This window comes from Chlamydotis macqueenii, chromosome 21 (assembly GCF_036417535.1).
Source record: "Chlamydotis macqueenii isolate bChlMac1 chromosome 21, bChlMac1.mat, whole genome shotgun sequence".
NCBI lineage: Eukaryota > Metazoa > Chordata > Aves > Otidiformes > Otididae > Chlamydotis > Chlamydotis macqueenii.
The window spans coordinates 9,652,135-9,664,176 of NC_141576.1; the positions used below are offsets into that span (position 1 = coordinate 9,652,135).

The 12,042-nt window shown below is 53.1% G+C and overlaps 1 protein-coding gene across 1 annotated transcript; it reads right to left on the reverse strand.

The window, feature by feature from the left end:
• Positions 1-29: 29 nt before the first annotated feature.
• On the reverse strand, positions 30-7,584 carry RCC2 (regulator of chromosome condensation 2). Its single transcript, XM_086764743.1, has 13 exons — positions 7,452-7,584; positions 6,171-6,520; positions 5,578-5,671; positions 4,817-4,960; positions 4,571-4,702; positions 4,370-4,458; positions 3,970-4,084; positions 3,606-3,772; positions 2,563-2,743; positions 2,376-2,481; positions 2,179-2,251; positions 1,977-2,054; positions 30-1,525 (listed from the first exon to the last, which is right to left on the reverse strand). Exons 2-13 carry the CDS (start codon positions 6,513-6,515, stop codon positions 1,421-1,423), a joined length of 1,629 nt encoding a protein of 542 aa, XP_086620869.1. The 5' UTR covers positions 6,516-6,520; positions 7,452-7,584; the 3' UTR covers positions 30-1,420.
• Between the last annotated feature and the right edge of the window lie 4,458 nt (positions 7,585-12,042).

A 12,042-nucleotide genomic window follows, 5' to 3' on the forward strand; every position in this document is an offset into this window, starting at 1 on the left:
GGTGGATGAAGGCAGCGGGGCGAGGGGCGTACACAATGACATCGTTTATTTCAACATTTACTCCAGAAATATAAAAACCCCATGAAGACGATTACAGCACTAACCCAGGGGCGCGCAGCGGACGGCCGCCTCGTTCCGCCATCTCGGGGTTCGGGATGCTCCGCTTCCTCCAGCCGCCTCCTGCCCTCGCCCGCGGCCGGGCGGGATGTTTATTCGGTCTGAAGATATTTTGCTACCGGCTGGATGATTTTTTGGGGGGGAAAAGTGGGGTTTTGGTGATTTCTCCCCTCCCTATTTTACTGGGGCTGTGGCTCTGCTCGTGCCACGCCCCCAAAAAGAGGAATATTGCTAAAAAAGCGGAATATTTGCCTTTTCTGCCCAGCTGCTCTGCCTGGCCTGGATATTTTCTCTCTAACACACCCCCACCCCCCAAAAAAATCCTCCAAAATAACCCCCAGCCCCAAAGCAAATGAAAACAACAACAACAACAAAAAAAACCCAAAACCAAACAACCCCCTTTTTCTTTTTTACTGCAAAATTCTCCGAACGGGCGCGAGCACGGCCAACGCTGCTCCCCAGCACCCAGTGCGACCCGTTGGGGAGAGCGCAAAGGACTTTAAAAAAAAAAAAAATTAAAAAATTTAATAATTCAAAATAAAGCCTAAAAATTCCAAAATAAAAATAAAAATTAAAAAGAAAAATAAAAAGTCACCCTAGGGTTGCGTGGAGGCAGAGCTGGGCTCTGCTCGACAAGGCACCTCGTTTCTCCAGCACAGTGCACAGTGGCGTGGGAGGGACTTTGGGCTGATCCCAGGTGGAAAAAATGAATAAAAATTAAAAATTCGGGAAAAAATGCCAAGAAAAAGCAAACAAAAGCTTTTGCGATGCTTTTGGGGCTTTCCCCTCTTCATACCTGAGATCTCCCTGGGGTGGGTGAGGGCTGTGGCGAGGGGAGCCCCAAAACAATGCTGGGGGGGGGGGTTGAGAGCCTTATCCTGACTCCCTCTGGGAAAAGGGGTGCTGGGGGGGCACCCCAAAATTACAGCACTCAAACTGGGGAAAAATGGCAAAAAAAATTGGCATAGGAGGGAAAAAGAGGTGGTTTGCAGCTGCTCTTCAGGTCCCCAAATTTATCCCGAGCCTACAGCCAGGGATATTCGTAGCTGGGAAAATGGGACATAATAAAAAGCGATGTAGAAAAATAAAAAATAAAATTAAAAGAATTAAAAAATAACCACCCCCCCAAAAAAATAAGCCTGGAGGTGCCAAAGGATCCTGCTACGGTTGGGAACTCAAAAAGCCGGGAGGGCCGTGGAAATAACCCTCCCCGAGGCTGTGGAACTGGGAGCACAGGTGGCTAAAACCGCGGCTGGCTTGGAAAAGCGGGGTCTGGGGGGGCCCTGGGCCGCGGCGGGGGCCCTCAGATGGTGCGGGGGTTGTACTCGGGCAGCTTGCGCAGCTTCTCCTTCTCAGCGTCAGTCTCGTCGCGGGCGATCACCAGCGAGTGGGCGTAGCCCATGGCCACCTGGGATGAGGGCAGAGTGGGGAAACTGAGGCACAGGGGGCTGGACGCCTCCCGCCCCGCTGCTTTTACCCCCCCCATTTTAATCCATGAGCAGCCCATCCACGTGACGAGTTGTGCACAGCCTCAGCCGCTGTATTTATTCAAGTTGGGGGGGGGCCACACACAATCCCTCCAGCACCCCATGCACATGATGAGTTGTGTATGGCCTCAGCCTCATATAGTTATTTAAGGGGGAGGCCCCATGCCCCCTCTCTCCAGCACCCTGTGGGTGTGATGAGTCGCGCCCAGTCTCAGCCACCATATTTATTTAAGGGCGGGGGCCCCACACGCCCTCCCTCCAGTACCCCATGCATGTGATGAGTTGCTCACAGCCTCAGCCACCGTATTTATTTAAGGACAGGGGTCCATGTGCCTTCCCTCCAGCACCTTCCAGCGGGTTTCCCCCTCTCACCTGCTCCGTGTAGATCCCGTCCAGGGTCTTCACCTCTTGAGCGGCTGTCGAGGACTTGGGCTTGTGGTCCCCGTAACCCTGCCAAGCACGTCCCACAGAGAGGGAGGAAAATCAGTGTCGGGGGGGTGGGAAGCAGCAGGTCCCTCCCGCCAGCGGCTGGGGCGATTTGGGAGGGGTTGAGGGGCTGGGGTCCCCTTCTTACCAGTTCCCCGAAGGTGGGCGAGGGTCCCCAGCTGATGGTGCTCTCGTCTGCCGCCACGATGATGCTGCTCTTCCTGTGGGGGGGTGCAAGGCAGGGTGACCCCGTGCCCCCCACAAGCACCACGCGGGTGGCTGCACCCCAAAAAACCCAGGAAATTTGGGTTTTTTATTTTTCTAGGAGGGAGGGCTGGGACTCACCCACAGGCCAGGCTGCGGATTTTCCAGCCGCAGAGGTCCTGCACGGCTTTGGGGTACATGGTGGACTCGCGGGAGGTGTTGGTGGCACCCCAAAAAAACAAACCGCCTGCAAACCCCGATATCGCCCGTCAAACTACGGCACCCCCCCAAAAAAGCTAAATTCGCTCTAAACCGCCACAGTCCAGACCTGTCTCGCTGACGGCGAACGAGCACGTGTAGCCAGCGTAGATCTGCGCTGCCCCGCGTCCCGGGAAGTCAAAGAGCTTGACCAGCCGAGGCACCATCTCGTCCTTCTGCTCGGCGTGGCCCAGCCGCCCGTAGCCCCCAAAACCCCAGGAAAAAACGCGTTTCTGCGAGTCCAGGACCAGCTGGGGATGGAGAAACGGCCCCCCCGGGCTGAGACCCGGCCAGCTCGGTAGAGGGAGAGACACAGCAGCCACAACGGCCGGCATTGGCTGCAGCGCGTATTGCAAATGCTAAATGCCTGCTGCAAATCTCTGTCCTTAAATGGCACCCTGCAAATTTCTGTCCTTAAATGCATGCTGCAAAACTCAATCCTTAAATGCAGGCTGCAAATCTTTTGCCTTAAATGCATGCTGCAAGTATTTATCCTTAAACATGCACTCAAAATATCTATCCTGACATGCACACTGCAAATTTCGATCCTTAAATGCCTGCTGCAAGTTATTTATGTGCACACTGCAAATCTCTGTACTTCGGTGCATGCTGCAAAACTTTACTTTTAAATGTCAGCTGCAAATCTCAACCCTTAAATGCATGCTGCAAATATTTATCCTTACACACCCACTGCAAATTTCAGTCCTTAAATGCATGCTGCAAATCTTCACCCTTACCATGCAAGCTGCAAAACTTTATCCTTACATGCACGCTGCAAATCTTGATCCTTAAATGCACCCTGCAAAATTCTATCCTTAATCCCATGCTGCAAACTTCTGTCCTTAAATGCACCCTGCAAGTATTTATCCTTGCATGCAGTCTGCAAAACTTTATCTTTACATGCACACTGCATTTATCCTAAAATGCATGCTATGACTCTCTAGCTTTAAAAGAGTGCTGCAAAATTCTATCCCTAAACGCACCCTGCAACCGTTTTATCCTTAAATGCATGCTGCAAATCTTTACCCTTAAATGCATGCTGCAAATCTGTGTCAGTTAATGCAGGCTGCAGGTATTTCTGGTTGAACGCAGGCTGCAAACATCCTTGCCTACCGTGTGGTTGGCCCCGCACGCCACGTCCCGCACCACCACGTTGGGGACGGGCAGGATCTGCCCATCTTTGGTCTTCTCGATGAAGATGGCCACGCGGCGCGGCACCAGCTCGCAGTCGTACTCTATCCGCTGCGCCCGGGCGATGAATTTCCCGTCCGAATTATGCCCTGCAGGACCAGCGCCGGGATGAGAACGGGGCATCCCTCGGCATTTCCCAGCCGGCTGCAGAAATCCCCTCTCCCTTTTGCAAACCCCGTTTTATTGCCCAGATAGGGAAACTGAGGCAGGTAACCTTTTTTTCCCCACCCCGCAACCCCGTAACAGCTCAAAATTTTAGCAAATGACCCCAAGACGAGCACCGTACCCAGCTGCCCATACTCAGGGCACCCGAAGGAGTAGAGGTTTCCTTTGCAATCCATGATCATGCTGAATTCCGCCCCGCAGGCCAGTTTGGTGATGGGCTGCCCGTTGTACATGATCTGCGACAGAGGTAGAAAAAAGGGTTAAAAAAAAAAAAGAGAAAAAAGGCAAAAAGCTGAATTTCCCAGGGGCAACCCCAAAACCTACAAATCTGGGGTTTTATTTTAAATTCCTCTTTGCGTTTATTTGCACCGCAGCTGCAAACGAAGCAGCATCCCTCAGAGGGCTGCTCTTGCACCCTAAAGGGGTTTGGGATTTTTTTTTTTTCAATGAGCAAAACCCCAAATCTGCTGGTTTTTCACCCCCCAAAACACGAAGGGAAGCAGGGAAAGGAGCGGCGATACCTGCGTAGGGCTGGGCACGGCGTCCGTCTGGTTCCCCAGCCCCAGCTGCCCCATTTTGTTCTCCCCGAAGGCGAACACCGAGCCGCTCTCTGCAATGCCGAAGAAAAAAAGTGGTGTTTTGGGGCAAAACAGGCTGATTTGAGCCAGTTTGCCCAAAAATGTGATTTTAAATTTTTTTTTTTTTTTTTCCCCTCCAAATACCTGTAAGCGCCAGGGTGTGGTTCCGGCCGCAGGCTGCCAGCACGATGGCTTCGCTCCCCAGCACCTCGATGAGCTTCGGCGCTTCCACCCGCTTCGTGTCCCCGTGGCCCAGCTGGCCTTTTTCATTGCGACCTAGCCAAAAACTGCTATTTTTTTTTTTTTTCCGCAAATCAGGAGGATGAAGCCACGACGCAGCCAGGGGGGACTTTTTAGGGGGTATCCCCCCCTCTCCCCGTCAGCGCTCACCCCAGCTCCAGAGCTTGCCCTCGGCGGTGATGAGCAGGCTGTGAGCAGCGCAGGGTCCCGAAACCACGCTCCGCACCTGAATACCTGAGAGACACCCGTACCTGTGTGGCCCCCACAAGTTCTGGCCCAGATTACGATATGCAACTATATTAAGAAAAAAAAATATACAAAAATTAATTAAATATAAATGCATGGAAAATAAGCTGTGCACTTAGTTGGCTTTGCAGGAGATCCAGCGCATCCCACATTCTGGCCCAGATTACAATATGCAACTGCAAAATAACCTCTCAAAAATATTAATTAATACAAAGAATAACTAAATATAAATGCATAAAAAGAAGCAGAAAAATTAATTAAATATAAATGCACAAACAATAAGCCGCGCGTTTATTTTCCTCTGCAGGAGATTGAGCGCACACCAAGTTCTGACCCACATTATGCTATGCAACTGTAAAAAAATAAAGCCTCCAAAAAGATTGATTAATAAAAATAACAATTAAATGTGAGTGCATTAGAAGTAAGCAGAAAAAATAATTAAATATAAACGTATAAAAAATAAGCAGCACATTTATTTTGCTTTGCAGGAGACCCAGCGCACCCCACACCCCAGACTACGACACGCAACTGGTTTAAAAACCCCAACAATATTAATTAAAAAATTAAATATAAATGCATAAAATAAGCAAAAAAAAATTTAATTATGATAGAAGCACGTGAAAAAGTGGCAGATTTTGCCTCGCGGGAGCCCCCGCGCCCCTCACCTTGCTGCTTAGGCACTTCTTTGCGGCCGATCAAGTCCCAGTTGGTGGCACCGAAGATGAGGAGCTGCCCCCGGCACTTGGAGCCCTCCAGCTTCTGCAAGGAGCCGGGAAACCATCAGCGGCACGGGGACAAGGGGGACAGGGGGGGTGCGGGGGACACGGGGAACACTGGAGACATGAGAGTCACGGGGGGATAGGGGACATGGGGGACACTGAGGACATCGAGGACAGCGGGGACATGGGGGCCGTCAAGGTTATGGGGGACATCAGGGACACGGGGGGCGTGGGGGACATTGGGGATGTGAAGGAGATGGGGACGTGGGGGACACTGGGGGACGCAGGGGACATCAGGGACAGGGGGGACATGAGGGCACAGGGGGACACGGGACACACGGGGGACACACGGGGGGATATTTTGCACCATCACCCCATCAGCGCCCCCCCGCGCCCCACAGAGGCACCAGGAGCCAAGCGCTCCCCAATTTTTCAGTGAGGGGGAGCGGGGGGTGATGCGGGGGTGATGCGGGGGGGGGGGTGCAGAGGGGTGCGGGGGGGGGGTCCGGGGGGTGCCGCCCTCCCCTCGCCCCGCTCACGATGCGCTCCTTGCTGTGCTCGGGCTCGCAGATAACGACGCTGGGTCCCCTCGCCGCGCCCCCTCCTCCTCCTCCTCCTCCTCCTCCGCCACCCCCGGCCCCTCCGGGCCTGGCGGGCCGCCTCCCCACGGGGCTGCCGTCCCGCGGCCTCCGCTCCCGGGGGGCCTCGTCCTCGCTGCTGCCGCCGCCGCTGCTGCCGCCGCCATCCGGTCGCCGCCGCCGCCGCCGCCTCCCTCCCGCTGCCGCCGGGCCCGGCCGCCGCCTCCTCCCCGCTCCCGCCGCCGCCGCCGCCCCGTTATCCGGTCCCGCGTCCCAGGGAGGCCCCGCCGCCTTCCTCCGGGGCATGGCGTCTGGGGGCGGGGGGGCACACACACACAGGCCGCCGTCACCCGCCCGCCCTTGGGGGGGGGCACGGGAGGGGTGAAGCGGGGTGCGGAGCGAGGTGACCCCCCCAGGCCCTCAAACGCACGTGGAGAAATTTGAAGGGGGGGTGGGAAAGCGGGGGGGGGGGGGGGAGTGTGGAAAAGAGGGGCAAAGGGGGGTTTGGAAGGGGAGGCGGGAAAAGGGGAGCGGGAAATGGGGGCAGCGGGAAAAGGGGGAGCAGACGGGCGGCGGGAAAGGGGCGATTTGCAAAGGGGGGGACTGGAAAGAGGGGGTGCAATGGGGCGATTTGCAAAGGGGGGAATGCAGAAGTGGGGCTGCAAAAGGGGGGGTCGCAAGGAGGCGGTTTGCAAAGGGGGGGTGCGAAAGGAGGGGTGCAAGAAGACTTTGCAAAGTGGGGGGGGGGTTGCAGGGGGAATTCAGAAAGCGGGGAGGTCGCAGGACAGGAAACCGGCCCGGAGACAAAAAGCCCGCAACTCCCCCCCCTCCTTTGCAAATCGGGCCCCCGGGGGGGGGATCTCCTCCTCCCTCCTCCCCCCTGCACCCCCACCTGCTCTGGGGGGACCCCCCCTCTGCTCCTCCCGCCTCTGCCCCTCGCTGCTTTACTGGGGGGGCTTTTATTTTTCTGCCTTGCGAGGAGGATGATATGGGGGGGGGGGGTGCAAAAAAAAAAAACCCCAGCCCCATCCCTCCATCTCCCCCCCCCCCTTTTTTTTTTTAATTTCCCCTTTATTATTGCTGCTGAACAATGGGATCTCTGTCTGGCCCCATTAAACCACGTGGATCCGCCTGCCTTTTTTATTTTTATTTTTTTTTCCTTTTTAAGCCCCCCCCAATCCCTTTTCCCCTCCTCCTCTTCCCCCCCAGTTCCCTTCCACCCCCCCCCCCCCATTTGCAAACCTGATTTTAGGGCGAAGGGTGCAGCATAAAGAAAGCAACAACTCGGGGCCTTTGCAATATTTTTGGTGGTGTTTCCTGTTGCAGAAAAAAAAAGGAGGTAATTTTTTTTTTCCCTTTCCTCCCTTAGCGCCCACCCACCAGATGCACTTAAAATGTAAATATGAGCCGCCAGAACAAATGCTACAATACAAAACAGAAACACATGTATGGGCAGGAAAGGGAAAAAAAAAAGAAAAAAAAAAGAAAGATCTTGCTTTGGAGAGGAAGAGGCTGCGAAGTCCGGCTGGGTACAGACAGCTCCATCTTTAGGACAGGAAGACTCGAGGAGGGTAAGAGCAAAGAAATCGTGCAGAGGGATTCCCCTTCTGCAGCAGCAAAGATGCTCACACTCCCTTTCTGCCAAGGATTGATTTTTTTTTTTTTTTTTTTTTTACTAAGGGAAATGCACACCTTATAGCAAAGAATCACTATTTTTTGCAAAGAAAAATGCACACCTTATTGCAAATAATATTTTATTTTTTGCAAGAGCAAAATGCACTCGCTCCCCTCGTTGCAAAGGATTTTTTTTTCCCAAGAAAAAATGCACATACTGCCTTTATAGCAAACTGTTTTTTCCCTAAGAAATAAATGTGCACATTCTCTTTACTGCGTAGAGTTTTTGCACAGGGAAGGTGCACTCCTTGCTGCAAAGCAAGATTTTTTGTGGGGGCAAAGACTTCTTGGAAAGCAAGTTTTATCGCAGAGGGAAGACGTACTCTGTCCCAAAAAAAAAGAATTTTTAATTTTTTTTAATTTTTTTTTTTTTTTTTCGGGAGAGAATCTGTGCTCACTCTCCTTACTGCAGAATGTTTTACCGGGAGAACATTCCCTTTCCTGCGGGCGCTAGAGGAGCCGACGAGGAGGGGTGCTGTGCTCGACCTCCTGCTCACCAACGGGGAGGGGCTGGTGGGGGATGTGAAACTGAAGGACAGCCTTGGCTGCAGCGACCACGACATGGTGGAGTTCAAGATCCACGGGGCAGCGAGGAAACTACACGGCAAGCTCTCAGCCCTAGATTTCAGGAAGGTGGACTTCGGCCTCTTCAGGGACCTGGTGGGCAAAGGGCCACGGGAGGCAGCCCTGGAGGGAAGAGGGGCCCAGGACCGTATTCGAGGAGCAGGGTTGGCCGGGGCTCTGAGCAACCTGATCCAGTTGGAGATGTCCCTGCTCCTCGCAGGGGGTTGGACTGGGTGAGCTTTGAAGGTCCCTTCCCACCCAAACCACTCTGTGATTCTATTATTTATTGCAAAGAGAAATTTCGCTATCCCTGTGCCGTCCTATCCAGGGACACCGGGAGGCGTTTGCAATTTGGGATGCAATTGCAATATATGATGCATTTTCCTTTTGCGATGCATTTTCTGTTTGCGATGCAGTTGCAATTCGTTTGCAGTCTGGAGACCTGGGCCCACGGGATGCTGCTGGGCAAAAACAAACACTGCGAAACACCAAACCGCTGCCAAAACCCCAGTGTTCTTTAAGAAAAACAACCTTAAACCCCGGTGTTATTTAAGAAAAACAACACCTTGGTGCTCCAAAGGGGATAAAAATCAATATATTACTTACTGAATCATCTGCAGAGCATCTTGGCGCGTCAGCCTCCCGTCCCGCCAATGCTCCGGCAGGATTTGGGAGATCAAAGGTTGGATGGAGAAAAATACGGCGCGATGCGCTCGCCTGGGAAGGAGGGAAAGAGGCACTGCAGCCTCAAACCAGCAGCACCCAAAAAAAAAAAGAAAAAGGAAAAAAAAAAAAAGCCGGTGCAACGCTGGGGTTTTAAAAGGGCTTTTGCTGAGGAGGAATAATTTGGCGGTGATGATTCCCCTTGCTGCCGGGATGGGTTTCGGCGTGCAGCCTGCGCTGCGCCCGGGCCAAATTCCCCTCCTGTTTACCTGCTTGCCTGTTTCAACGGCAGATATTTTTGCCTTGAAATGCGGGGTATTTTGCACTTTTTTTTCCCCTGATTCTGGTAAAAATGAAAATTAAAAGCATCATTTCCAGGAGTGAGGAGGGGAGAATTGGTTTATTTAGGGGTTTTCCATCATAATCATAGCAACGTGATGTCGTTAAAATGCTGCCGGCGCTGGAATCTGGCTGGTTATCCCTAAAAATATAATTTTTAAATTATTTTTTTTCCCCCAAAAGGCTGGCTGCATTATACAGGGTGGATGGGAAGATTTCGAGGCAGGTTGCATCAGGCCGTGGGTTAAACTGGTTTTTCCTGGGATAAGGGAAAACTGGTCTTACCTGTTAATTCCCACGGGACTCACCTTGGATCACCTTGGCCTTGCTTTGCTTTTCCCAATCCTGGATCCCGCCGCGGGGGTTCACATCCCCGACCGACGGTATTGGGGATATCCTGGGGGATATTCGGCATGCACCCGTAGGCGGGCGTTTGCAGCAAGACCCTCTGCAAAAATCACCCCGTCCTGGGGAGAGGGTGGCTTTGGTGCAGCATGGGAACGGCTGCAGAGGGGGATTTGCGTGCTCTGCCTGCAGCGAGGGAGCAAAAACGCGGCTGGTGCATCTGGCAGGAGGTCTGCTGCACTGATGCAAGTGCCTTTTTGTGCTCCTTTTGCAGCCCGGTTGCACCATCGGAGTTTTTAAGCAAGTTGCTGATGCTCTGGGAGGTGATTTATCCTCCGGGTGGAGCGTACGTTGAATTTTCCCAAGCATTTAGTGCCAGTGAGGGGAATTTAAGGTCTGGCTTGCCTCCGACAGGCGCGACGTTGCAGGCGGATGGAGGCTTGGAAGGGTTTTGCTGCCAGGAACCCTGTTTTGCTGGGAATTGTGTGGCTGGGAGGTGTGGAGGCAGCAAGGGGTGAGCTAAAAAAAATGAAGGCATGTCTTGCAAGCATGCATCTGCGTGCCTTGCCAGCCTCATCCTCCCTGCGCGCGGGTTTGTGCACCGCTGAGGGGTTTTCAGTTGGGAGACCAATGCGCAAAACCGGCCCAGCGTCCTTGCGCCGTGCACCCAGAGGTCCAGCATCTTTGGGTTTTCTAGCCATGCTGTGATGCCATGGGCAGCAGCTTTTGGTGCCTCTCTGCAAGGTCTTTCCAAAAAAAAAAAAAAAAAAATACAACCGCAAAACCCCAACTCTGGAGGAGATGGGACAACTCTTGGAGAAGGTGTCCCACAGCCTTCCCGGGAGGATGCCAGCAGAGGGCATCCCTGGATCGGCTCCATCACCCCGATTGCATATAAAATATAAAATATATATTTTTTTTTTCACATGGAATGGTTAGATTTAGATAAGCACGCTCCCTCCACGCACATCACTTCCACCCCATGCTGTATCCAAGCGCACAGCACGCTTCTACAGCTACTTAAAGGCCAAATATTTAAAATTCCTTGAAAAAGGCTCCGCTCACACCCATCGAAACAGGTTTATTGAGTTCCTTTGCATTCTGCAGCATGGTGCTTCATGGGGAGGGCAGGAACCTGCCCAGGGAGGGGCTTTAATGTGTTGCTGGGGCAGGGTTTTGCATTTTAAACTGGGCGTGGGTGGCTTTGGCAGGGGGTGGTGTGGTGTGGGGCAGCTGGGCTCCACCAGTGGCTCTGGGAGAGAAGGAGGTGGCTTCTTATTTAAAGGCTGAGCACGGGTGCAAGCTGTTTGCTTGCCCAAATATCCTGTGGGATCTTTTCCTGGAGAGGCAAAGGTCTGGATTCTTGCTTGGAGAAAAAAAAAAAAAATATATATATATATATATTCCTTATGAGCATGGGTGGGTGACCCGCATCCCATGCTGAGCACTCCCAGACTTTTGTGGGTGAATATAAACCAGGTTGATGGAGTTGATGGATTTTTTATTTTTTTGGTTAAATGGAGGGTGCCCTGTGTGCAAAGTGAAGTTGCTTCCAAGCAAAGGAGCTGGCAAAGCAGCCTTAACCCTTGCAGGTGTTTGCGGTCCTGCTGTGAAATAAAAAAAGGCAGCCTGGTTGCTGCAGCCAGGAGCCCCCTTGGCTTGCAGGGAAGATTATCTGCAGGGTGGTCTTTTATTTTTAATGTAATTTATTTATTTTTGAGGGGTTCTTTGAGCTCCCAGCACCCTGGGGTGTCCCAGCCCTGCTGACGCCGGTACCCAGCCCCATCTGAGTCAGTGCCGGCGGCGCGTTGGCCACCACACCAGTTGTGAGTGAGCAAATGAGTCGTTTCTCCTATTTTTGTTGAGCGTAGGGTGAGATTTTTTTTAGAGGGGGTGTCTGGGGGGCTAATACCCCATCGATGCACCCTTGCATGGGGGTTTGCGGATGGCTACTGGGTGCACTGGGTGCCTGCGGAGGGTTTGCGTGCATGTTAATTTGAGGATGTGCCCAAACTTGTCCCCTTGGCCAACGCAGCGGTGCAAGCAAACTGCCTGGTCGCCGGACGGGTGGCGGCACCGCACGGAGCGGGTTGTGGGTCCAAAGCCCGCGCCGCGGTTGCATGGGAATCCTTCTGCTCGGTGCCGCCTCCGCCCCTCTGATTGCTTGGTGGGTGCGAGGGGAAACACACCAGCAGCCTGCGAGGGAGAGGGTGCTGTGGGTGCTCTGAAGTTATATTATTAAAATAAC

What these genes read in the sequence shown, in the direction of transcription:
- RCC2 (XM_086764743.1), bottom strand. Translation starts at nt 6,515, where the DNA reads ATGCCCCGGAGGAAGGCGGCGGGGCCTCCCTGGGACGCGGGACCGGAT. An exon ending in CCGTGCCCAGCCCTACGCAG is followed by an intron (nt 4,085 to 4,369) that starts GTATCGCCGCTC and finishes CCTCTGTCGCAG; the next exon opens with ATCATGTACAACGGGCAGCC. An exon ending in CCCTGAGTATGGGCAGCTGG is followed by an intron (nt 3,773 to 3,969) that starts GTACGGTGCTCG and finishes CTGGTCCTGCAG; the next exon opens with GGCATAATTCGGACGGGAAA.